The sequence below is a fragment of the Mustela nivalis genome (genome assembly GCF_964662115.1).
Source record: "Mustela nivalis genome assembly, chromosome: 9".
Taxonomy (NCBI): domain Eukaryota; kingdom Metazoa; phylum Chordata; class Mammalia; order Carnivora; family Mustelidae; genus Mustela; species Mustela nivalis.
The window spans coordinates 43,536,896-43,562,782 of record NC_139028.1 but is presented as its reverse complement, the minus strand read 5'-3'; the positions used below and the strand labels follow the sequence as shown (position 1 = coordinate 43,562,782).

General features: G+C 38.6%; 1 protein-coding gene and 1 long non-coding RNA gene across 4 annotated transcripts in view; one reads left to right on the top strand and one right to left on the bottom strand.

The window, feature by feature from the left end:
- The window catches only part of MTMR2 (myotubularin related protein 2), a 123,559-nt gene that overhangs the window by 76,358 nt on the left and 21,314 nt on the right, over positions 1-25,887 (bottom strand). For both annotated transcript variants that reach the window (XM_082682647.1, XM_082682648.1), the window contains one exon: positions 5,621-5,726. In XM_082682647.1, the coding sequence (XP_082538773.1) occupies positions 5,621-5,726 (106 nt within the window). The remainder of the gene's footprint in view (positions 1-5,620; positions 5,727-25,887) is intronic.
- LOC309840521 overlaps positions 1-25,887 on the top strand; it is a 39,854-nt gene that overhangs the window by 10,039 nt on the left and 3,928 nt on the right. Inside the window, exon 3 of one of the 2 annotated variants that reach the window (XR_014298648.1) lies at positions 8,862-9,105. The exons of the other annotated variant lie outside the window; for it this stretch is intronic. This is a non-coding gene — a long non-coding RNA (uncharacterized lncRNA). Of the gene's footprint in view, positions 1-8,861; positions 9,106-25,887 lie in introns of those variants that run through there. 2 annotated transcript variants of the gene reach the window in all.

The following is a 25,887-nucleotide window of genomic DNA, read 5'->3' as shown; positions in this document are numbered from 1 at the left end:
TGTCTGCAGTTGGGCTCACCTATAATTAACTAGCACACTTAAATTTTAGGGCCACTGAAGGTATACACACTATACACACTAAATATAAACAACTAACAGAACTGAGGGGAGATCAAACCTTTACTACAAAAAGCCTCCTTTTCTGATTATTGAGGAAAGGAATTTTAATTTATTAAGGAAGTAATGTTCAAAACTGCTACTGCTACCTCAAAAAATGTATTGGGATATTCTTTGTCCCTTCAGAAAAGCTCACTACATGTATAAAAACAACAGCCAAGTCACAGAAGGCCAGTCACTCTGGGTAATGTGCTGTACAGGGACACAACCCACCTGAGACCAAGTAAGGCGAACACAGAGCTGCATGCCTTTAAGCATGGGACTTAATTAATCTCTTCTGAATACCAGGTTTCTCACTAGTGACATGGAGTCACAGTATCTGTCTCACAGGACTGTTGTGGAAGTTAAAGGAGATGAGGCTTATATAGCAATAATCGCACCTCGGATAAACCTCACTGGCTACGATACTGGCATATATAAATGTTTACCAGTAGCAAGAAGATTTTTTTCAAGTATTAGAAGCACATTCTTCCTATCTCACCTCTGAAAAGAGCACATATTTGAAATCAGGTGGCATTTTTTTAAAGAATACTAACATTTAATGCAATGTTAATCATTCATCTCCCTTCCACAACTGAGAAAAAAGACTAGGAATCAAAGGTAACTTTAAAAATGAGGGAACAGGGTAACAGGCAGACTACACACTACTATGGAAAGTACAATTAACCTTTGCTGCCCAAAACCATCTTCTCTTCAGTTTAACATTTAACAACTGTCTCTTCATTCATCTCATAAAGATTTTCCGAGGGACCCTCTAAACTTTGAAAGATGCTTAATTCATAAGGCACTAATGGAGAGAATCCCAACAGTCATGGAGTCGATATGTAATTTCAGAAGATTCCCTTGGTACTCCAGAGCGCTAAGAAAGTCAATACTCTGGTACATTTTTGTATCTGATGTTAAACCGGAAGGGACAACAGGCATAAAATAAGACTACTCCAGACTAATGTGCATATATGATCACCCCACCCATGATATCACCTCCAAATAAAATGCATGCAAATGACGTTTTGCTTCAGAAGTAAAATAACTTTGTTCCTTTTTGGTGAAAGGAAGGAAGGGAGGGGAGGGAAGAGGTGGGGTAGGGAAGGAGGGAGGGAGGAGAGGGAAGAAAGGGAGGGAAGGGAGAAGAAAGAAAGAGAAGGAAGGAAGGGAAGGAGGGAGGGAGGAAGGAGAGAGAGAAAGGGAGGGAGGGAGGAAAGAAGAAAGAGAGAGAGGGAGGGAGGGAGAGAGAGGGAGAGGAAGGGAGAAAGGAAGAAAGCCTAGTGCCCAGATCTTGGTTTCTAATACCATTCTCCAATAAAAGAAATCTGGGCTCCTTGAGAAATGGGATGTCCATCACCACCACTGCTATTCAACATAGTAGTAGAGGTCCTAGCCTCAGCAATCAGACAACAAAAGGAAATCAAAGGCATCCAAATCAGCAAAGAAGAAGTCAAACTATCACTCTTCGCAGATGATGTGATACTATATGTGGAAAACCCAAAAGACTCCACTCCAAAACTGCTAGAACTTGTACAGGAATTCAGTGAAGTGTCAGGATATAAAATCAATGCACAGAAATCAGTTGCATTTCTCTACACCAACAACAAGACAGAAGAAAGAGAAATTAAGGAGTCAATCTCATTTACAATTGCACCCAAAACCATAAGATACCTAGGAATAAACCTAACCAAAGAGGCTAAGAATCTATACTCAGAAAACTATAAAGTATTCATGAAAGAAACTGAGGAAGACACAAAGAAATGGGAAAATGTTCCATGCTCCTGGACTGGAAGAATAAATATTGTGAAAATGTCTATGCTACCTAAAGCAATCTACACATTTAATGCAATTCCTATCAAAGTACCATCCATTTTCTTCAAAGAAATGGAACAAATAATCCTAAAATTTATATGGAACCAGAAAAGACCTTGAATAGCCAAAGGAATATTGAAAAAGAAAGCCAAAGTTGGTGGCATCACAATTCCGGACTTCAAGCTCTATTGCAAAGCTGTCATCATCAAGACAGCATGGTACTGGCACAAAAACAGACACAGAGATCAATGGAACAGAATAGAGAGCCCCGAAATAGACCCTCAACTCTAAGGTCAACTAATCTTCGACAAAGCAGGAAAGAATGTCCAATGGAAAATGGACAGCCTCTTCAATAAATGGTGTTGGGAAAATTGGACAGCCACATGCAGAAAAATGAAATTGGACCATTTCCTTACACCACACACAAAAATAGAATCAAAATGGATGAAGGACCTCAATGTGAGAAAGAAATGGATGATGATTTTAAAACTGAGGCAGGAAATATCAAGATAAGGCTGGACTATCCTGTAGTGCTTACTTAGTAAAGTAACACAGGGTTGAGAACAAAACAAAACAATGATAGGAATACATCGAAGGGACAGATAATCTAACTGAGGTAACTCTCAATTTGGAGTTGGAACAATCTGCACAACAAGGTAGCACTGAATTAAGATCCAAAATATAAAATAGATATCCATAAGTAAATACTGATATAAATAAATGGCTGCATTAAAGTGATAAATGAGAGAGGAGAGACAAATCTCCAGGCAGAGGAATTACAAAAAATGTATGTAGAAGTTCCACTCTCAACAAGATGAGCTTAAATTCAGGCTGTGCATAGCCACTTCCTTCAGAGACTACAGTATAAAAAGGCAGGGGAGGGGAAAAAAAAAAGTATTTTGCATTGAAAACCCCTAACTCTACCTCCCTCCACCAAGTGATTAAGGTTAACATCCACAGTGATAAATCATGTCGACAGTATGTACCCTTGACATGATGTGATGAAGATGGCTCTTTACCTCTGTGGTCTTCTTCCCCAAAAGACATAACCCCAGTCTATGGGTAAAATATCGGACAGCCTACAAAACACCTGATGAGTGCTCTTTAAAACTGTCAGGATCACCAAAAACAAAGAGTCTGAAAGCGTGTCACAGCCAAGAAACACCTAAGGAGACATGACTGATAAATGTGATATGATGTCCTAGATGTGATCCTAGAACAAAAACAAGGAAATCATGTAAAGACTAAGGACACTTGAAAAAAGTGTAGGCTTTAGTTAATTATACCATGGGTTCATTATTTTTGAGAGATGTATCACACAAATGTAAGACATTAATAATAGGGGAAAGTGGAGGTCAAGTACATAGGAACCCCATATTATCTATGCAATTTTTCTGTAAATCAAAGTGTTTTAAATTTTTTTAAATATCTAGTAAGAAATAAATTATAATGTTTAATATACAAATTAAAATTATGGGGGCACCTGGGTGGCTCAGTGGGTTAAGCTGCTGCCTTCAGCTCAGGTCATGATCCCCGAGTCCTAGGATTGAGCCCCGCATCGGGCTCTCTACTCAGCGGGGAGTCTGCTTCCCCCTCTCTCTCGCCTGCCTCTCTGCCTACTTGTGATCTCTCTCTCTCTGTCAAATAAATAAATAAAATATTTGAAAAAAAATTATGACCCTCATTTTGTCCCAATGTAAGTCAGTCACTCTTATTTATAAGTTTGGGTCCCAAGGAAATGAAGGAGACCTGCCTTCAAAAAAGCTGAGAGCAGAGGCCACCTTTCAGCTGTGATTCACAGGTGTGCCTAGCTAGTTAAGTAGTTTAACTAACATAACCCTCACAAGAACACAAAAATGGTTTATTTTGAACCATTTACTTATATTTTATTTCAGGCAAGAAAAGGCAGATTGAATATTAATAATGCAGGCATAGCCAGAAGCAAAAGTGACATTTCTCCCACTCCTAGTAGGAGTTCTTTATCATCACAACACGAGTTAAAAGCAAACACTGTGGGGCACCTGGCTGGCTCAGTCGGTTGGGCATCCAACCCTTGGCTTTGGCTGAGGGGCTATGCCCCACATCAGGCTCCATGCTCAACACGGAGTCTGCTTGTCCCTCTCCCTTTGCTGCCCCGCCCCCTTGCTCACTGGCTCTCTTTTCTCAAATAAGTAAATAAATAAAATCTTTTTTAAAAAATGATGTTTTTAACTAATGTAATCTGCCTAGAAGTAGCCCAAAAAGATTCACAGGCCTTCAGTGGATTTGTATTAACGTAATGAATAAACAAAAGTTAGATACATATATAAAAGATAGGGGGTTTTTTGAAGATTTTATTTATTTGAGAGAGAGAGAGAGTGAGAAAGCATAAAGGGAGTGGGGAGGTCAGAGGGAGAAGCAGACTCCCTGCTGAACGGGGAGCCCAATGTGGGACTCTATCCTGGGATTCCAGGATCATGACCTAAGCCAAAGGCTGTGTCTTAACCAACTGAGCCCCAGGTGCCCCAAAAGATAAATTTTTAAATAGCAATGAATTAAGGAGAGGGAATGATGGGTTTATATCCATCATTATTAATGATGAACCCTGCCCTTAATGTATATTATGCAACAAAATAATAGCTAAAGATATTATGAAGCCTTCATAATTAGCACAATATATCCAGACTATAAAGATAAATGTTTACTATTTTTAATAATGTTTAAAGTCAGGTTATACCCAAACTATTATTTTATGACATTTCACAACACAAGAACAAAAAAGAGGAAGACTTTACAGATGTTTTGTAATCTGTATTCTTACATCTGTTGGATTCTGTCTTGAAAATTTAACACAAAAAAAGATACAGTCTCAGTATATGCTTAAGAGCAAATGACTTCATTAATATAAAAAATAAAAATGTTCTTATTAAAATTGTGGAAGTATAACCACTGGGAAAGCAGCCACTTGGTCAGGATAAAAAGACTCCAAGGTTTAAGGGTTAGCACTGCACATGAAATTCATTTTCTCCATCATTCAAAGATAAGCAGTTGCAGAAAGGCCGATGAATCCAAAAACATTCAAAATGCTACAGGGTATCACTGGTGTGGTTAATTTCATAGCAATAAGACCTTGAACAAATACAAGAATATTTAAACTATAATGAGATGCATAGCAACTACAACACTATATTTAAGTGACTTAGCTCCAGAACTGGAGGTGAGCTAGACTAGCTAGAGAATTTATTAGTGACGAGACTTTGGACATGGTATTAAGCTCTATGAATTATTATTATTCCTAGAATAGTGATGAAAATAGTCTCTATCTCACAGAATTTGAAGAAGTATTACAAGAGCTATTTCATTACAGGATGTAGAACAACACTCAGGATATGGTAAGTACTCAAAAAAGGTTAGCTATTATGGGCCACCATTATGGGAGTAATTTTGAACATCTTTGACATGACAACCAAACACACTAATTATCTTTTTGCGAAGAACTTCAAAGTTATCAAACTCAGAAATGAATTACAATTTTTCTTTTACAAATAAGATTTCCAGACCTGGGGCCTGTTCTGGGATATACTATAAAGACGGGTCTTGGTAGACTACTTAGAGCAAGGTTGTAACTTAGTGCAAGGTTGCACTTAGGGCAAGGTTACACTCAGTGTTGGCCACAAACAGCTAACAAAAAATATATCAAAATACTTCAAAAAAATGGCATACATACCCTCAAATCAGGAGAAAAGTTGTCTGCAGAAGTTGAAATGGAATCCGATGACACTACAGAAGCTGATTTTGTATGCACTGAATTCTCTGAATGAGAAGTGGAAGCACTACAAAACACAAAAGCACAGTACGTTTCAAAAATGAGGGCTTTAAAACACAATTTCAGAAATTCTACTAATTCGAACTTCAAATTCTACTAATTGTAACTCCATTATTTATTAAAACTTCCATTGCCAACCAGTCCTACTTTGTCTATTCAAGCCTGTCTTCAAATACTGATAAATTACAAACTCCCTGTACCTGCAGGCTTAAGTATTTTTACCACAGTCCCTCTGGACAGACCCCCAGTACTCCTGAATAAACATGGGGCTAATTCTTTTTGTTCAACCATCCACTCCTTCATCCATCCAATCAACACTCACTGAATGATCCAATATACAAAACCATTACACTAGGCTCTAAGATTTGGAGATAAATAGGATAAAACCCTCACGTTCACAAAGTTCACAAACTGTGGCAGAGACAGATAAGTAAATAAATGGTGTGTTGTGATGACGATACTAAGCCCTGTGAAACTGAAGAAAGGAAGCCCCCTTTAAAATAGTCAGGAGGCAAGAAGGGGGGGGGGATCTCTCACGCACTACCATTCTCTGCAGTCCTCTGCATTCCCAACAGGAAGAAGCCTCTATTTTACCACCCCAGGAGAAGGAAGATTTTCTCCTTGCCTGGCAAAAGCCCCGCCAAAGAGAAGCTGTCACAACTCAGCCAACTAAAGCCACTACACTTCAAACACCAGTTTAGTCCAATGAGCTTTGTGTTTCTAACACAAAGTTTATAACTGCTCCTCTGTATCCCCCTTTTCCACATAAAAGAGCATCCCTCTCCTTTGTTCTCTGGACTTGCCTATGGTTGTGCCATAATGCTTATGTCTCAAACTGCAATTCTGTTATTCCTGATAAATCCATTTTGCTGGAAATATAACTGACAGCTTTATTTTCAAGGTTAACACACTACAAACACAGAGAGAAACATAAAGACAGAGACAGAGACAGAAACAGAGAAAATGGACCGTGGGGGAAAGGCAAAGGAAGAACCCAACTTTCCCCAGGAACTTCAGGGAAGATTTCACAGAAAAGATATTCTTTGAAGCAAGTCTTGAAAGACAGAAAATTGCCAAGCTGACAAGTAAGGGAACTCCAAAAGCATACAAACCAAAAGCACTGCAAAGATCCTGAATGATCGAAGGGCCCAGAACACTTGAGAAACTACAAAAAGTTCACAGGGCTAGAGAAGTGGAACAGATACAGGTGCCTGTCAACTGTCTTTCCACCTGTATCTTTCCACTAATCAAATTCTATATAAGCCTGTCTTAAATATCTACTTCTTCCATTACATTACGTAATCACAATTTAATTAATTTAACTACCCCAAAAGGAAGAACTGTCTTCATTTTCCACAAAATCCACCTGAATGTCTACATATACTATTAACATGTATTATTTTTGTTAAATTCTAAAACAGTGACAATATGCCTATACCACAAACTGAATGATTTACATCATTTCCTTATATCAGTAAAACAAAGTTAAAATCATTTAAAATTTAAAAAAAAAAAGGTGAAAAAATCTCGGGCACTTGGAATCGAAGCTTAAGGTTCTGATTAAAAAATACATTTTTCTAAAGCTCCACTTCCAACATATTGAAAGGCTTCCTCACATCAAAAGTCAAATTTGCTTCATCAGATTTTGATAAAATAAACCATCTTGAGATGTGAAACTTAAAAACCAGATTTTTATTTTAAAATTTGTTCACCATAAACCTGCTGTAACAATAACTAAATTATTTCTACAATGTGAAAACCATCTTCTCCAAAAGAAACTGTCACTTCAATTTCTCTTGTTACATTTTTAGGCCTTACTGAGGAGTGACTGATAAAGGAGAACTATACAGGACACATTACGGTGTATAACATGATGTTTTGATATATGTATACACCTTGAAATGTGAAATGAGTACCACAATCAAGCCAACACAAACATCCATCACCTCACATCATTACTTTTTTTTTTTTTTTGTGGGGAGAAAATTTGAGATCTACCCTTTTGGCAATTTCAAGAGTATACTCACAACAGTCACCATGCTATACATAAGGTCCCTGGAACTATTCACATTGTATCTAACACTTTGTCCCTTTTGCTCAGTATCTCCCCATCCTCCTCTTTTCAGATCTATGGTCTGAAAATATGCTCATATTCTGCAGGTCCCTTTTGCATTTTGTTATTTCGTTTGCTATAGAGAAATTGTTTAGTTTGATGTAGTTTATTTTTGCTTTTGTTGTGCCTATGCTAGTGGTGTCAAGTCCAAGAAACTGTTCTAAAGCTAATGCTAAGGAGATTTTCCCTTGTTTCCTTCTAGGATTTTTAAACACTCAGGCCTCACATCTAAATGTTTAATCCATTTTGGTTTGATTTCTGTGAATAGTGTAACATCAGGGTTCAATTTCATCCTTTTGCATGTGGATATCCATTTTTACCAAAACCACTGTACATTCTTGGCACCCTTTTCAAAGACAAGTTGACTGTATTTGTGTGGTTTTATTTCTGGGCTCTCTACCCTGTTCTGTTAATCTGTGTGTCCCTTTTTTATGCCAGGACCATACTGTTTTGAAAATTACAGCTTTGCAATACAGTTTGAAGATAGGAAGTAAGATGCCTCCAGCTTTGTTCTTCATGTTCAAGATTGCTTTAGCTATTTGGGGTCTTCTGAGGTACCACAATGATTTCGGGATGCTTTTTTCTATGAAAATTGCTACTGGAATTTTTAAAGAATGTGTTGAATCTGTAGACCACTTTGGTCAGCATGGACATCTTAGGATTAATTCTTCTAATCCATTAACACAATATAACTTTCCATTGATTTATGCCTTCAGTTTTCTCCATCACAGTTTTACAGTTTGTACAAGTCTTTACCCTCTTTGGTTAGATTTGCTCCTAAGTATTTTACTCTTTTTGATGCTACCACAATGGAATTATTTTAATTTCTTTTTTGGAGAGTTGTTAGTGTATAGAAACACAACTGATTTCTGCATGTTGATTTTGCATCCTGCAACTTTCCTCAATTTGTTTATTAGTTTTAACAGTTTCTTGGTAGAGCCTTTACAGTTCTCCAATGTAAGATCATGCCATCTGCAAAATGTTTGGTTTTTTTACAAGATTTTTTATTTATTTATTTGACAGAGAGAGAGAGAGAGAGAGAGGACAAGCAGAGAGAGCAGCAGGCAAAGGCAGAGGAAAAAGCAGGCACCCCACAGAGCAGGGAGCCCTATGTGGGGCTCCATCCCAGGACCCGGAGACAATGACCCGAGCTGAAGGCAGACACCGAACTGACTGAGCCAACCAGGTGCCCTGAAAAATGTTTTTATATATTCATACAATGGGAAAATTATCTCTCCCAAAATAAATTCACTTAAATGGATTAAAAACAGTATTCTAGTAGGAAGACTTCATAACATTTTTTTCAAATGCAAACATGTATTTATTTTATTAACTATTTCAAGGTGTGAGTATAAGTTGTTATTTGTTTAGACCCAACAACTTGTAATATTACACAAAGGAGTAGTCACAAGAAATTCTATTATCTAATTTTACAATATAAAGATAGAGAAACTGACAGAGAAATATTTTCTTCCTTTCTTCTTTTTTCTTTTTTGTTGTTGTAGCCAACTTCTCACTAATTAAATGCCATCTGTGTTAAAATAACAGATAAAATAATCAAACTTTAGGCATAGTACTTTGAGAGACATTATTTGTTGCCTACTCCATATACATACATAACTCTTTTTTCCCTGACTTTGATTAGGGCAAAATGTGCCCAGCCTAACATGACAGGCTTGCTTTTGGCTCCCTTGTGGCCAGGAGAACTATGTGACACAACTTCGGTTAATGAGATTTAAGAGAAACTATGTTAATAGTTACAAAAATCAAAGGTTTCATAATAAAGGTGAGCAGGAACAGCAGGACAGTCCTTAACCTTTCCCATTTTCTCTTGGCTGGAACAAGAATGTAAAGCTTAGGAATAATATAGCCATCTTGTAAACATGACCAACAAGCTGACCTGCTAAGAACTGGGACCCAAATAACAGGAAGAACATAAAGTCCTCGTGGCATCACTGAGCAGCCGAATCCACACCAGCTCCCTACGTATCGAATTTTGTTATATAAAAAAAATGAAGTTCTTTTTTTTAAGATTTATTTATCTATTTGAGAGAGAGGGTATGTGCAGCAGAGAGAGAGTGCAGAGGGAGAGAATCTTCAAGCAGACTCCCCGCTGAGCATGGAGTCCAATGTAGGGCTTGATATCACAACCTAGGAGATCATGACCTGAGCCAAAACAAGGGTCAGATGCCTAACCGACTGAGCCCCCCAGGTGCCCCTGAAGTTCAATTTTTAAAAACACTGCAATGGAGTTTTTTATTCTGTACAGCCAAACACAATTCTAAATGATATGGCAATCAGCACCTCATAAAGTCAATTTTGGACAAGTTCAAATGTGCAAAACTACTTTTTAAACATATGACCTTCTAAGAGAAGATAAAATTAAAGGCAATAAAACACAATTTGGAATTATGGGTATTACTTAGAAAAAATGATTTGACAGAGAAGATATAATAGCATGTGCCACTGAGAAACCAAAGGGTTATTTAAAGTCAAAGTATAAAGTAAATATATCTAAGGGACATAAAATAAGAAAGCTAGGTTCTATAACTAATAACTTGCAGTCTCAAAGAATTAGTCCTTCAAGCAGAAGTATGGCAAATAGCTTTTAATTATTAACTTCTCTTTCCAGACATGCATAAACATGGGTAGTAGATATTATGACGCACCGTGTTATATGTGAAGCAGCGCTGATGTGTATAGTTCTAGGTGACCAGTTTACAAGAGGTTTTAAACCCCAAGCAAACGAGTAGAGGCTGAAAGAGACAGGAGTAGAGTATATCCTATTGCTGTTCTTGTGATGACGGCAGACACACACATGCCCATACACACAACAGAACTATTCAATGTTCTTCTGGTATAAACAGGATGTGCTGCCCTTTATGGCCACTCAGACTGGAGGTGACACCCTAGAATGCAGAGCTCTATTTTCAGTGTTTTTTTTTTTCTTCTGTCAGATGGGCTTTGTGCATGCTTCTGATCATCACAGGCCACTGGTATAATACAATCTAATGTCTGCTGCTCTTTTCCATTGCTCCCTTGCTTCTGTTGAGGTCAAACTCTCTATGTTGATCTTTTATGAACTATTCCACAAGCAAGCTCTGTATTTCCCTGAATTCACATCTTTGCTCATGCCATTCCAAAACAGAATGCCTCTTTATCCCCGTCTATTTATTGACATCCTACCAACTCTTTAAGACCCAGTTAAAAAGCAAGCTTTCCAAGAAGTCCTCCCGTGGTGTTCCAGCTGGAGCTAAACTCTCATTCCTCTGCACTTTCACAGACTTCTGCCTATACTCTGTAATTACACCTAACACTTTCCACATTAGACCAGAGTTCTTTGGTTACATGGCCTCCTCTTTTTTAAATCATAAACTGCTAGAGGATAAGAATTTTGTAACTGGCAAGGCATTTGAACTCGGAGCAAAGACTGCAGTCTGCTAACCTCATTAAGTAACCAATACCACTTTGGTCCTCACTTTTCCTAGGCCCACAAACTTCACTGCCGTCGGTCCAAACATTCCTGCCATCCTTGTCATCCTGAGCCTCTCTGCAAAAATGCCAGACCTTCCTCTCTATGTGTTTCCTCCATGCATTTTCCCTGCTCAGGTCTTCTTTCAGCTACTAGCTGGTCCTAACCTTTACATCCGAGTCGTTATTTCAGAGTGACTCAAATGCCTCACATCTTCAATGGAATTTTCCCTCCACCTCTCTGCCTCAGCCCCTCTTCCTGGGAGACCCCACTTCCCTGTAGCATTTTCTAAAGGAGACTCTTCCCCAGCACCTAACAAAACCCAAAGGCAAAACCAGCACTTCCCCAGCTCCACTCTCACGTTTCCACACTAGTATTACTTTTCCATCTTCACATGTAAAAGACTTTTTCCTCTTCTGGCATTTGTGTGTATAGCTTCCCTATTACTGTCATCCACCTACCTTTTAATTACTGCTCACTCACTAAGGACTTTTTCAGGACTTTTCTTCTCCAAAGCTGCTCTCTGCTCCAAAGCCATCATGGCAATTTTAACGGCGACAAGGATAAACCAGCAACAACCTACTGCAAAATTCCTCAGCTCCTACACCCCCTCACCCACATTCCCACTTCAGCAATGTGCTTCTGTGGTCATACCCTGGTCTTCATCATTCTGGGAACTACTCAGTGTCTACAATCTTAAACTCAAGGAAACCAATCTCTGTCTACCGACAGATGGTATCCTTTCCAAATATCTCACTTTCTTAACCTTTCCTTCATCTAATCTTCAACACACTGGAGACAAATCATCTCTCAGCCCCTCCACTGGTCATTATCCTTCATGCTTCTTTGCTCTCCTTCTCCCACACACTTCTCTCCCTATCTGGCCTGAAATGTACAGGAATATTTTATAATCTCTTCAGCAAACCTTCAGCATCCTTATATCCTATTCATTGGCCAACACGGCTTTGCCAACCCCTAAATTTGAATCAATATAACTATCTGTCTTCTCTGTGCTACAGTTTAGCTATTATGGAAGAAATCTGCAAAGTGGGGTCCTGTAAGACTCAGTTAGAAATGTGAGTTAGGCCCAAGGCAGTGCTCAGCAATGCATCACATCCAATCAATCCGAAGTCCTATAGTGTCCACCTCCCCATCACCTCAAATGCATCCATTTTTCCATCCTAATTTTTACTGCTTTAATTCAACACCTCTTACCTGAACTACAGCAAATCACCCGTCTCCTTTCTTCTACTCACCCAATATATCACCGCAAACTAATGCCAAAGTGGTCCTTCAAAAACAGAGATCCTATCATATCATTCCCCTAACTTAAATTTTTATTGATTCCTCAATCCCTCCCAAATTGAACCCAAACTCCTTAGCATAACACCAGAAGTCTTCCATGATCTGGACCTTGTTCTACGTAACTCACTGTAGCTTTAACTCATCTGAAGCCATTGGGAATGGCTTACAGAGTGCCTCTATCTTCTAGCCGTTTCACGCCTCTTTCCTTTGCTACCCCTGCTGATAATTGCCTGCAACGTCCTTCATAGACTCCCATGCCCTCTTTGCCCCTATTCATCTTGTAGGCATGACTCTCTTCCTTTACTGTACACTGGATGTATTCTTATCAAAATACCTGTATACTTTATTGCCTTTAATCATCTGCAAGCTCTTCCTCTCAGATATTTTTGTTATTGTATACTATTCCAGTATACAGATTCTTTCTTTACCACAGATCATTTCCCCTCCTTGCTCTCAATAAAACACAGAAAGTATCAAGAAAAGAATACCTGGCACATTTGTTAGTTATTATTTATGACAAATGAATATTATTGCACAAGTATTCTCCTCCAAGTCAGATTAGCTGCATAAATACAATTATAATGGCAAAGCTACTGTGTCACCTCTTATTAATACTATTTCTGCTCTGACATATTACAAGTAAGAATATAAATTCCCCAGTGACTGTAACCAAAGAGTTACTAAGGGGGAAAAAAACAGCAAGAACTACAATTAAAGACCTGGTATTTACAAAATAAGAAGTAATTATCTCTCTTGGACAGAATTATATTAAAGTATTAGGAAAAATGACTATCATCATCACTATAGAAGCAAGCATGCTGGCGCTATAAATGTCATTTTTTTTAAAGTAGGTTCCACAGCCAGTGTGAAGTCCAATGTGGGGCTTGAACTCATGATGCTGAGATCAAGAACTGAGCTGAGATAAAGAATCAAGGACACTTAACCAACTGAGCCTCCAGGTGTCTGTCCCACTGTGACTACCATTTAAAAATGAAGTCTGTCATTGCTATGGGCTAAACTGTGTCCCCACCCCAAATTCTTTTTTTAAGATTTTATTTATTTATTTGAGAGAGAAAGAGATAGGGAGAGAGAGCACAAGTGGGGAGAGAGGGAGAAGCAAGCTCCCTGCTGAGCAGGAGCCTGACATGGGTTGGGTCCCAAGACTCTGATCTCATGACCTGAGCGGAAGGCAGTTGCTTAACTGACTAAGCCATCCAGGTGGCCCCTAACCCAAATTCCTATATTGAAGTTCTAACCCCCAATGTGACTGTAACTGGAGACAAGGCTTTTAGAAGGTAATTAAGATTAAATGACGTCATAATGGTGGAGTCCTAACCCATTAAGATTAGTGGCCCTATAGGAAGAAGAGAAAGAGAGAAAGCCCGCCTCTCCCTTTCCCCCAGTTACTTCCTTCCCCAATCCTCCCCCACCCCCAACAATGAATGTACCTAGGAAAGAGGAAAGGCCATGCAAGGACATAGCAAGAAGACAAAAACAGTCAAAGAAAGCCCTCATTAGAAATGGAATTGTCTGGCAACTTGATCTTGGACTTCCCAGCCGCCAGAACTACAAGAAATAAATTACTGTTCCTTAAGCCACCCAGGGGTATGGAGGAGCATTACATAATAAAAAGAACTGTTCCTAATTCTATCAGGTGTGATTATGAGATTATGTGAAAAAAAATGTTTTTAGTTTTAAAGATGTGCACTGAAGTATGAAGGAATGAAAAGTCATGATTTGCTTCAAAACAGTTCAGGAAAAAAAAAAGAACGAGAAAAGGAGATGAAGCAAATATGACAAATTCTTGCTAACGATTTAGTGTGGGTGATGGGTCATCAGAGAATTATTGTACAACTCTCTTTTCTGTATACTTGAAAATTTCTTTAAAAATATAATAGCTTTAGAATCCTAAAAAAAAGAAAAGAAAAAATACTAGTAATTTTAAGATCTCAGTATTTATCTGAACTCAACTACCAAACTTTGACAAGCAGCAGTTTTTAAAACAGTGGGGGCGAGGGGGTTGCAGGGCAGTGGTAGATGATGGAAATATCACTAGACGAAAAATACAGTTGGCCTAGATTATAGTTCTGACATCATCGAGTAAGAAATGTGCGACCCTGGGCCTTTCTCCCAATTTCTTAAAAACTGCTTTTCCCAATGTCTTAAAAATAGCTTTAAGTGCTATCGAAAGAGAATGTTGAGTAATTTGCCCAAAGTCACACAGCTAGTAAGTGAAAGCCAGCACTGTCCAGATCCAGAGTAGGTAAATAAGAAGAAGAAAAACAGTTCTCTGAGAAAACTGTGAGTAAATGAATATTCATTCATTCGGACTGTTTTTGTTTTCCCAGAACTGTTTACCTCAACTTAATAGATACTCCAATGAGAAAACTAATTTCCAATTTCCAAGAAGAAACAGTTTGTACCTTTCTTCCTCCCTTCTTTTCTTTCACATTGAATATAATTTTAATTTCCTATTTTCATGTCTCATTCTAGCAATAAAACTTGGCTGCAAAAGCCACAACAAGCTCATACCTACATTTATCTCAGAGATGTTAGTCTCATCTGTCCCTACTATATTTTCAAATCTATAAGCATAATTTTCCTCAAGTATTACTCCAACAAATCCTTAGCACTTGCATTTATTATGACAAAGGTGCTTATGCGGGTGCCAACTGCCTCCAAATCAAATTAAATCTCATCATCACAGCTTTCGAAGTGTCAGAGCTCTCCACCATACCTAGTTCTAGCCCATGCTTACATTCACTAAAGCTATACAAACCTGTTTGTTACCACTGGTCAGGAGAATCAGACTCTTCCCACTTTCTACTTTGAACATCGTTTAATTTACTCTCCAAATGTCTTCTCTGACCAACTGTGGGGTTGTTTTTTGTTCTCTTTTGTTTTTTTTTTTAAGATTTCATTTATTTATTTGACAGACAGAGATCACAAGTAGGCAGAGGCAGGCAGAGAGAGAGAGGAGGAAGCAGGCTTCCTGCTGAGCAGAGAGTCCACTGAGGGGCTTGATCCCAGGACCCTGAGATCATGACTTAACCCAATGAGCCACCCAGGCGCACCCCCAACTGTGGTTTTTAACTATCTAAATCTTCTGTTGAAAGTTCATTTTCGGCAAGAAGCTTCCTAAGTTATTCTTACAGGATCTAGGCATTCCAATATCTTTGCATGTGAATTCAGTTATAGTTACGTATATTGGATATACTACGTTTATATTGATTCATTCTCTTCATACGGATTCATTATATAGTACACATACTCCTTTTAAAGAGAGTTAACTATGATCAAACCCTATAAAAAACACTGGGCTATAGAATAGCCTCCACCCTTGAGATTTCAGCCCCGTAAGAGACATTGTACCACATCAGCACATCAATAATACCATGAAGGTACAAACAAGTACTAGGAGAAAAAGCTCAAAGGCAATGGAAATAATTTCAGGATTAGAGGAAATCAAGAAATACATTAAAATGAAGCATTTGAAACTGCTACGTCTACAGGTAAAATGGTCAAGTATCAACTATTCCATAGGGCTCAATGAGATAAAATGAAGAAGACAGGAAAAAATCTAGCTGGGTCTTCAAAGATTGTGAGGCACAGATCAGGGCACTGCATATATAAGCATATGCATACATGAAAAGAAATTTTAAAAAACAGCTTGGGAAAGTATAGGGCACATTTTGTGGACAATGAGTAGTTTATTCAAACTAAGTGGATAAAAGAACAAGGCTTAAAAAGCCTTGCTAGGAAAAGGCAAGCAATTCACAGTAAGATACCACTCCATGCCATCTAAGGTGGCTGCAGTCAAAAAGATAGGCAATAACAAACATCAGAAAAGATATGGAGAAATGGGACCCTCCTACACTGCTGGTGGGGCTGTAAAATGATAAGAGCAACTTTCGAGAACAGACTGGCACTTCTTTAAAATGTGAAAGAGAATTTCCAAATGACACAGCAATTCCACTCCTAAATATATTCCCGAGAGTAAGAAAAATGTATGTCTATACAAAACAACACATGAATACACACGATGTACGTGAATGTTCACAGCAGCATTATTCATAATGGCCAGAAAGTCCAGCTCAGTCAATGTCATTTCCCTGCTTGAAATCCTCCAACGACGTTCCACTTCCTCTTACCTCAAATCGCCTTCAAATCATTACAGGATCTGCTCCCCATGTCCTTGTTCAGCTTCCTCTTGTGCATCAATCTTTCCCTTGCTTTTCCTCAGCTCAGTCCCACTGGGTCTCTGAGCTCCTTGAATATGCGGCTCTGCTGCTCGGACCATAGACATGCCAAACGCCTTCCTGACTTAAGTTTTCAACTGAAACATCACTTCTTCAGGGAAATCTGATCAGATGCCTCGGATCCAATCCCTCAGTAGTTGTGGACTCATAGCTCTTTGTGTTTTTAGTTCTTTCTAACCTAGGAAGTCCTATTCTTATATATCCTCCCAAATGCTTGACTAACATCCATGTCCCCTAAGACCACACACTTCAAGAAAGAAGGAACTATGTCAATTTTACCATTCTGTTCCCAGGACCACAGAGCAGGCACTCAGGAAATAATTCTTGAATTAACTGATGAGTGGAAGAATGAATGAGAATGATCAAAACATTGGATTATTCTAATCAAAATCATCAGAGGCCATGACTAGAATATCCAAAACAAAATTAAAAAGAGACCTGGTAAAGGGAGGGAGGAGGCAGAACTAGGACAGAGGAAGATAAATGGTCTCATTTGGCTTCTGGAGTTACTGTGTATATATTATTTTATACATCATAGTGTCGCATTTCCATTTAAACATTTCTTAAAATACGTGGGCAAACATTTCTTTAAAGAAATTATCTCTTTAGTGAATGACAAATAATCCTAAACTGCTGGGAACTGGTTTGGGGCTATGTGTTATTTCCATTGGGATGGTTAAAAAAAAAATGGCTCGGAACTGAAAAACCAGGATTTTAGAAGTATCGAGCTAACAGCACTATCCTTGGCCAAATGAGTTATTCCCGATTCCCCAATACAATTAGACTATTTTAGGGGTGCTTTTTGGTGGTCCAATACCTCTTTGACAATCTCAAAGCTATTCTTTGATTTGTTTACAATGTCAGGGACTTTAAGGTTAAGAATCCTGGCCTAGATGATCCCCTCTACCTTTTATTTTAAAGAATTTATACACATGCACATGAGCAGGGGGAGGGGCAGAGGGAGAGAAAGAGAGAGAGAAGCAGACTCCCCGCTGAGCAGGGAGACCAACGCAGGGCTCAGTCCCAGGACCCTCAGATGATCTGAGCCTAAGGCAGATGTTTAACCGACTAAGCCATCAAGGCACCCCTTTTAGTTCAATGTACTCTAGGGCTTCCGAAATGAGTACTACCTTTCAATATATCCATACCCTACCTAAACAAATACTGAAAAATTAAACTGTCCACAAAGTGTATGTGTTTGCATCTATCTCTATTTTCTAATTCTATAATCACAGTTTTAGTCTTAAATATGAAGACTCAGACTAAATAGAATTATACTAATATTTTATTTCTTACAATAAAGTCTTTAAGAGAATATTTGTGTATAATAAAATCAAAGGAAAACTAAACTCAATAGCTACACTTATTTTAGGAGATCTGGGCTACCACTGTGTAAATTCAACACCCCTGCTTATAGGTAAACATTAATGATATCCTATCAAGAAATATAAGCTATAATTTCTTTAAATATTTTTATTGTTTTCATATTAAGTGATTTCACCAGAAACTAGATCTTTTAAAATGAGTTGGAAAGATATTCTAATTTAGCTATGTAATGATTCTTTTCCAAATTTATTACATTTAAAATACATGTGCTTAATAATTAGGAAAGAGACCCTCTAAATATATATATATATATGACCAGCTCAGTAACTCTTCTCTTCTAAATAATTTCATAACATTTAACTGGAACAGAGGAACATAAACTCAATTGATTCGGGAACATCACCCTTGCCAGTGCCCAACACGGTCATGTTTAAACGCCTTCTAACTCTACAGTGCGAACATTTACTCTAACCTTGCGACTTCAGGCCACTGCAATGTGATATTAGCTTCAGAGACCTGACTCATTCGAAGCAGTCCTCCGCAGAGGGGAAAAATGAAAACGTAGGATTTGGAAGAATTCTGGCACTTGGGGGTTTCGACAGCACACTCGTTCTTCTTTCAAACACCACCTGTGGTTTTCCTTCACAAGTTTCTTTCCAAATCTACAGACCATATTCCATTTCTTACAAGATTTGCCACCTTCCACATCACAACAGCGTGTCTATTCTCACTGGCTCATTTTCTCAATATCCACTCACTCCTTAATCCCTAGCCATCTGGCTTCTGCATCTAATGAATTCTGTAAAATGGCTCTTTCTGGATTACTAATGACCCAACTGTAAGAAAAAATAACAATAAAATATTTTTAATGTTCTTTTCTCAGTTCTGATACTATAAATTCTCATCTTTCAGTCGCATATGGTTTTGGTTATCTCATATCTCAGGTGAAGAGTAAACAGTACTCTTGAGCACCCACTATACTCCAGGTCCTACTGTTTTAGGAACTCCTAAAGTTACAAAGATAAAAAACGGGCTTTCTGCCTCTGCTGACTTTTCACTCCTAGATATTTAATTCAAGTACACACATGCACACACACACACACACACACACACACGTGTCACAATGCAGAATATGAAAAATGAATGAGAGGGATGCCTCAGTGGCTCAGTGGGTTAAGCGACTGCCTTCAGCTCAGGTCATGATCCCAGTATCCTGGATCAAGTCCTGAATCAGGCTCCTTGCTCAGCTGGGGAATTGCTTCTCCCTCTGCCTGCTGCTCCCCCTGCTTGTACACTCACTCACTCTCTTTCTCTCTGTGTGTCAAATAAACAAAATATTTTTAAAAAGAAAAAGAAAACTGAGTGAAAGAGAAATAAAGCAGTTAGAAGTTTAGAATTGAAAAGTTCATATACAGCTTTAATTTATGGGCTTGAGAAAGATTTTATGAAAGAAATGGTTGGTATCTGAGGTTAGCCAAAATACAGAAGAGGTTCAACACCTTCTCAACAATTTCACTAAGCAAAAAAAAAAAAAAAACAGCATGAAAAAACGAACAAACAAATAAGTGAGAAATTAGGGGATATTAAAGCTTTTGCAACTTTGGTTGGAGTACAGGATATTTATAACACACAATCAGAGATGAGCCTGAAACAGTAGGTTTTGACTAGACTGTAGAAGGTCATAACAAATAAGTGAGTATTTAGGTATTTAGTACTGAAAGCACTGAGAAGCCACTGAAAGTTTCTGTGCTTTAGAAAGATTATTTTAAGAACAGGTCAAAGAACCCATGATAAGGGCAGAAAAATCTATTAGGAGACCTCCCCAAGCAGAGGAACTAAGGGCCTAACCTAGCAGTAAAAATGAAACACAAGTGGATGCAGGGGACACCATGGAGACAGAATCAATAGAACTTGGCAAAGAACTCAACATGATGACAAAAGGAGAGAAAAGGGTCAGAATATGATTCCAAGTCTTGCTGACTCAGAAACCAGTGTGCCAAAATAGTAACAAAGAAAAGGAGGTACTATGGGCAGCTGAGAGTTCCAGCTTGAAATCGTTAAGACTGACGTGGCCTCAAGACATCCACAGGGAAAATATGCAGCCCCTCATACACTGATAGGCCCAAAGATTCCAGTCAGATTTTACCTGGTCATGAATTTGTTCCTTTGTTCATTCATTCATTCATTCATTCACTCAGGGCTGAGCTACTGCTTACTTGGGGGTGAATGAGTGCACCCTGACAACACATGTGATTCAACAGTCTTCCATGTGCTCCCAAACTGCAGCGTCATGGGAAAGACAAACTCCTATTCACCTAGGAATTGATCATGATGAATGCTGTAAGGGCAGTTAAAAAATACTATAGGAGAAAAAAGGAAGAATAGATTCAATGTGAGTGGGAAGGTTGAGGCCGACCTGAGAGATGTGTTGTTTCTGAGGGTCTGTTAGTAGGTTTTGACAGTAAAACGGAAGAGGGAAAACATCCAAGTCAGAGACAGCATAAACAGATGATTGGGGAGGCCAATGTGACTGGCTCTGTGGGTCACGGCAGGGGTGGAAGTTTCATGAAGAAACTGCAGACTATTCTAGACGTTAGATGGGAGGCCATCTAACATCTGTAAGAACTATTATATATTCTGCTGGAGTTAGGGAGCACTGACTGAAGGGTAAAAATTCTAAAGAAACTTAGTTAAGGTTATCGAATTAGGTCTTAATGAACAACTGAAATGGGCCACAAAATAATAAAAATAGGACAGAAGAAAAAGTTTGAATAATGAGGTATGTGGAAACATCCATTAGAATTTGATGTTGATGATGCTGTTGAATCTGAAGTTCTCACAAAATAACCCACGTGAATGTGTTTATCGAGTAAGTAGCAACACAGAACATTTCCAGTTTTCACATTCGCTGGATAGGTTACAGCTACATTTATTCTGCTAAATCCACAAAACTAAATCATGTAACCTAGGAACAGCATATACAGCAAAAAGAGACATGAGATTCAGTGAATGGAATTACAGTCATTTTCACAGAATAAAGACTAGAGAAGTTGAAGTATAAAAAAAAATGGAAAAATTGAAAGAAAAGTTTAGTGAGAGCCAAGAAGAGTGTTTTAAAACCAATAGTTAATAGCATGCAACACTACAGAGCAGTAAAGGAAAGTAAGAGAAAAATCCAATGGATTTATTAACATATGTTAAATCAATTACTATGTCAACATGGTCTATATTATGTTTCAGCAACAATAACCTAGTATGAATGAGGCACAAATTGTCTCAACTTCTTGACCATCTCTCAGTAAATTTATCTATATCCAAACCAACTCTTCCTTCCTTGGGTGATAGATGGCATGTCTCATGTCTCTTCTCAGGTTCAGGCCAGTTTTTTCTCCCCTGTTCTTCACTCTATCCCATCTGGTCTCCTTTGGAAAGTGAGTGTGCATGTGTGTACATGCATGTGTGTGTACACACACAGACTTTACACAACACTGGACAGTTAGCAGGAACTCAATGGTGAGTGGCTGAATCTATGTTGGCATCATTAACAAGATACTGAGTTCTACTTGAACTACTCTATTGATGCCACTCTCCCAATGTCATTACTGACCTCGGGAACTAAGGCAGGGCGCCTTGCTCCTCTCAGTTCTCACCCTCTGTAACCTGTCCACAGGATCTGATACTGTATCACTGCATCCCTCTTGCAATGCTTTTCTCTCTAAACTTCCTTGGTCATTAAAATTTACTGGTGTTCTCTATCCTCAAATATTCTTCTCTAGGTTCTTTTCTTCCAGTCACCCTCTAAATATAGATTCTCTTGAAATTTCTAACCCTGGCTCTCTTCTCCATACTTCATCTCTCAGAAATACAGACTCCCACAGCTTCACTTGTCACCTCTGTGCAGAAGATTTTCAAACATATCCTCTGTCTTCTCAGTCCTGCATCCACAAATACTTGCTACTGGAACCATCTGGCCCCACCTTCTCTCCAGGCTTACTTCTCATTCTGATCCTGCTTGGTGACTGCCTGCACCTTACAATGACATTAAGCTGTGTAGTAAGTAACTAGAATTACATGAGGTAATATTTTTCAAATCTTTCAAATACAAGTAGAGGCATCAGCTAACCAACTATTCTGATAGCCAGCCAATGAATTATAGGATTTTATCACTTCCAAAGACCTCTGAGATCATTCTAGTAAGACTCCTCTCACTTACACAGATAAAGTGAAGCCTAGATAAGATAAAGATATAAAAATAAAGCCCAGAAAAGTGAAGGGAATGGTCTGCAATATCTTATCAAATCAGTGGCTGAGCCAGCTATAAAATCAGATCCCCTTTTGACCAAATCAAAATTTGGTCAAAAGGGGATCTGATTTTTTTTTAAGATTTTATTTATTTATTTGACAGAGAGAGATCACAAGTAGACAGAGAGGCAGGCAGAGAGTGGGGCGGAAGCAGGCTCCCCACCGAGCAGAGAGCCCAACACAGGGCTCGATCCCAGGACCCTGAGATCCCAGGACCCTGAGCCGAAGGCAGAGACTCAACCCACTGAGCCACCCAGGCACCCCAATCACATTATTTCTTGTACGGAGTATAGAACCAAAATAAGAAATCCCTCAGGGTGCTTAATTCTCTAAATTCTCTAACTAAAGCTGGCCCTATACTTCAGATTTTCAAGGTCAAATATCAGCAAAATTTCTTCTACACTCTCTCCAACAGCCTCTTTCACTCTAACTAAAGCCTGGTCTTCCCAAGGTCACTGCTCTCCCCATAGATTTTTCAAATGGAAAAATACAGCCTCACTTTTGGTCCTGTACCCCTCTCCCACCACTGTGTCTGCAAACTGGCCTTGTTCCAATTTGCAGATTACTCTTCCTGTCTAGCAGGGCAGCCAAGCTACTCATATACCCTTGACCTAAGAAGAATGCTCCTCCTCTCGCAGGGAAGGTCATCCTCTTTAACCCAGAAAACAGCTTTGGGCGGGATGCACACGGAGTGATGAGGGAGGAAGGCCACACCTGCCTGGGCAGCCTGATCGCCCTCGTATCCCATCCCCGTTTGTTCTTCAGCCAGCAACCAGAATGACATTTTTTGAAACATCTGATAGTGTCACTCCTTTGCAAAAAAAAACCTTCTACTACCTTGCCATCCCACTCGGAATAAAAGTCAAAGTTCTTAAAACGGCCTATAAGGCCTTTCACAATCTGCTCCCACACCCTGATCTTAACTTCTACTGTTCTTCCTTCTGCCCCCTTGCACTGTAACAGACCCCTTGCTGGTCCTCAAACACACTAGGCAATTTCCTATTTGAAGACCTTTGTTCCTTCAGGTATCTCTAACTCTCTTCTCCCATATTTCCCGTTTTTTCCTTCACTTCCTTCAGCTTCTTTGCTCAAATGTTGCCTTCTTTAGTATGACCTTCCCTGGTCGATTTACTCAAAAGTGCAAACCACTCTTAACTCATTCTCTATTCCCTTCCTGTTTTGTTTCTCCTGCAGTGCTTATTACCTTCTGACACACTTGTGTTTTACTTATTTATTTTATATCTCCTCCATTTAGTTAATAATTACTGACTGCTTACCATATGCCAGGAAGAGTTCACCTCCTCATAAAGATTAAATACAATAATGCATGCAAAGAGTTTAGGACATTACCTAACAAAAAGAAACAACAAAACTATGTAAACTATTTTTACCTAATGGAGACTAGAACAGGACTCCCCCTACTGCCATCAGAGAATGCTAGTTTATCAGAACAAGGTCAAACAGAGGATTGGAGTAAAATGAATGAGCCTCTAATAATTTGATCCTTTTTTTTTAAACGTTTTCTTTATTTATTTGACAGAGAGAGAGGAAGAGATCAGAAGTAGGCTGGCGGCCGGGGGGGGGGGGGGGGCGCGGGGGGGCTCCCTGCTGAGCAGAGAGCCTAATTCAGGGCTTGATCCCAGGACCCTGAAATCATGATCTGAGCAGAAGCCAGAGGCTTATCCCACTGAGCCACCCAGATGCCCCTAATAATTTGATCCTTAAGGAATCAAGGAACTAAATTGCCCAAAAATCAGTCTCTGTCACAGAAAACTTAATACAACTCATTTAAAACAAAAGAAGCACGGACACCTGGGTTACTCAATCTAAGTTTCTCACTCTTGATTTTGGCTCAGGTCATTATCTCAGGGCTGGGAGATAAAACCCTGTGTCAGACTCCACACTCAGCATGGAGTCTGTTTGTCCCTCTCCCTCTATTCTTCTCCCCATTCACATTCTTTCTCAAATAAATAAATAAATAAAATATTTAAAAGAAAAAGACAAGCAAACAAAAATAACCTCTAGAGAAGGAAATTTTATGTTTCCCTTCTAGCACTCCATTCAGCTTACTAAATCATTGTTGGAAACAGACTCTACTTCCGTCACAAATGTCATGTACTATTTCATTTCATAACCAAAAAAGGATGTCAACAGTTAAGCATTTAGTAGTGGATTGTATTATCAAACTAAAAAAGTATCCTCACAATATGAAGCAAGGGACACTTTGGCAAATGCTAGCACACAGATAAGCTACTCTCCCAGTCAACCAGGACATGTGAGTTTAAAACTATAAGAGAAAGAAAAAAAAACTGGGTCATAAATCACGGAAAGTCGATTAGCCTTTCAGAGATTTGACTTCATATTACGAGTAGGAGTAGAAATAAAAATACTTGCTCCTCTTACCTCACTGGGTAGCTATAAAAAAACAACTGAAAATGCTATCTGTATTGTAAAATTCTTTTCTAGGTAAATCCCACTGCTAAAAAAGAGGGATTGGGGTGGGAATCCTGCAACTGATAATGTGCCAAAACGTGGAAAATGAAGTTATTGTTAAAATGTTTAGGAATTAAGTTTAAAGCAAAAAACAAGTATGTATGGGGCTAAGAAACAAGACATCCTTTCAGGAACACTTCCCAGATTCATTCAGCATTTCATAGCTATTTCTTATTGGTCCTTCACTAATGTTGTTAAGCAAATGGATGTTTTCTAGTTTGATGAAATATACAAACTCAATAAATGTTTAATCACCAAGAAAACTTATCAAATGAAAATCAGAACCCTTTAGAGATTAGGATTTATAACATATCAGCTGCATTAAAAATGGCATGAATAAAAATAATAGGCTTAATCCATTTACACTAAAATAACTTACAGGAAAAATAACATTAAATAAATATTTGAGATGATCAAGTCTATCATTACAAAGAATAAAAGAATGTGGGGAAATGCCATAAAATATGGAAAAAAATCATGTCATCTCATTTTTAACAAAAGCCAACTTAGCATTTGGGCACACAAATGAAAAGATGATATACAGATTCATAGGTGACTGATCCAAATACATTTCTAAATGGCTCTTATTCTGTAACAGTTTCACAGAAAGATTTCAGTCAAGATTAGAAGCACTGTGGTGTTACTATTAAAATAGAATTATATCCATTGCACAGTACCTGCTTTCGTCAGTAAATGCCTCATCCCCCGCCCCTACACGCAGATTTTTCCCAATGCATGCCTAACTGAAAAATACAATTATGTATCCAAACTAAGCCATCATTCCCCATTACCATACTCCATTTAATTGGCTGGCTACAAAAAGCCCATTTCTTATAACCAAGTCCTCTTTTCATCATGAGAGTGGTCTTCCAAACGGAGCAGGAAGTGTTAAAGATGT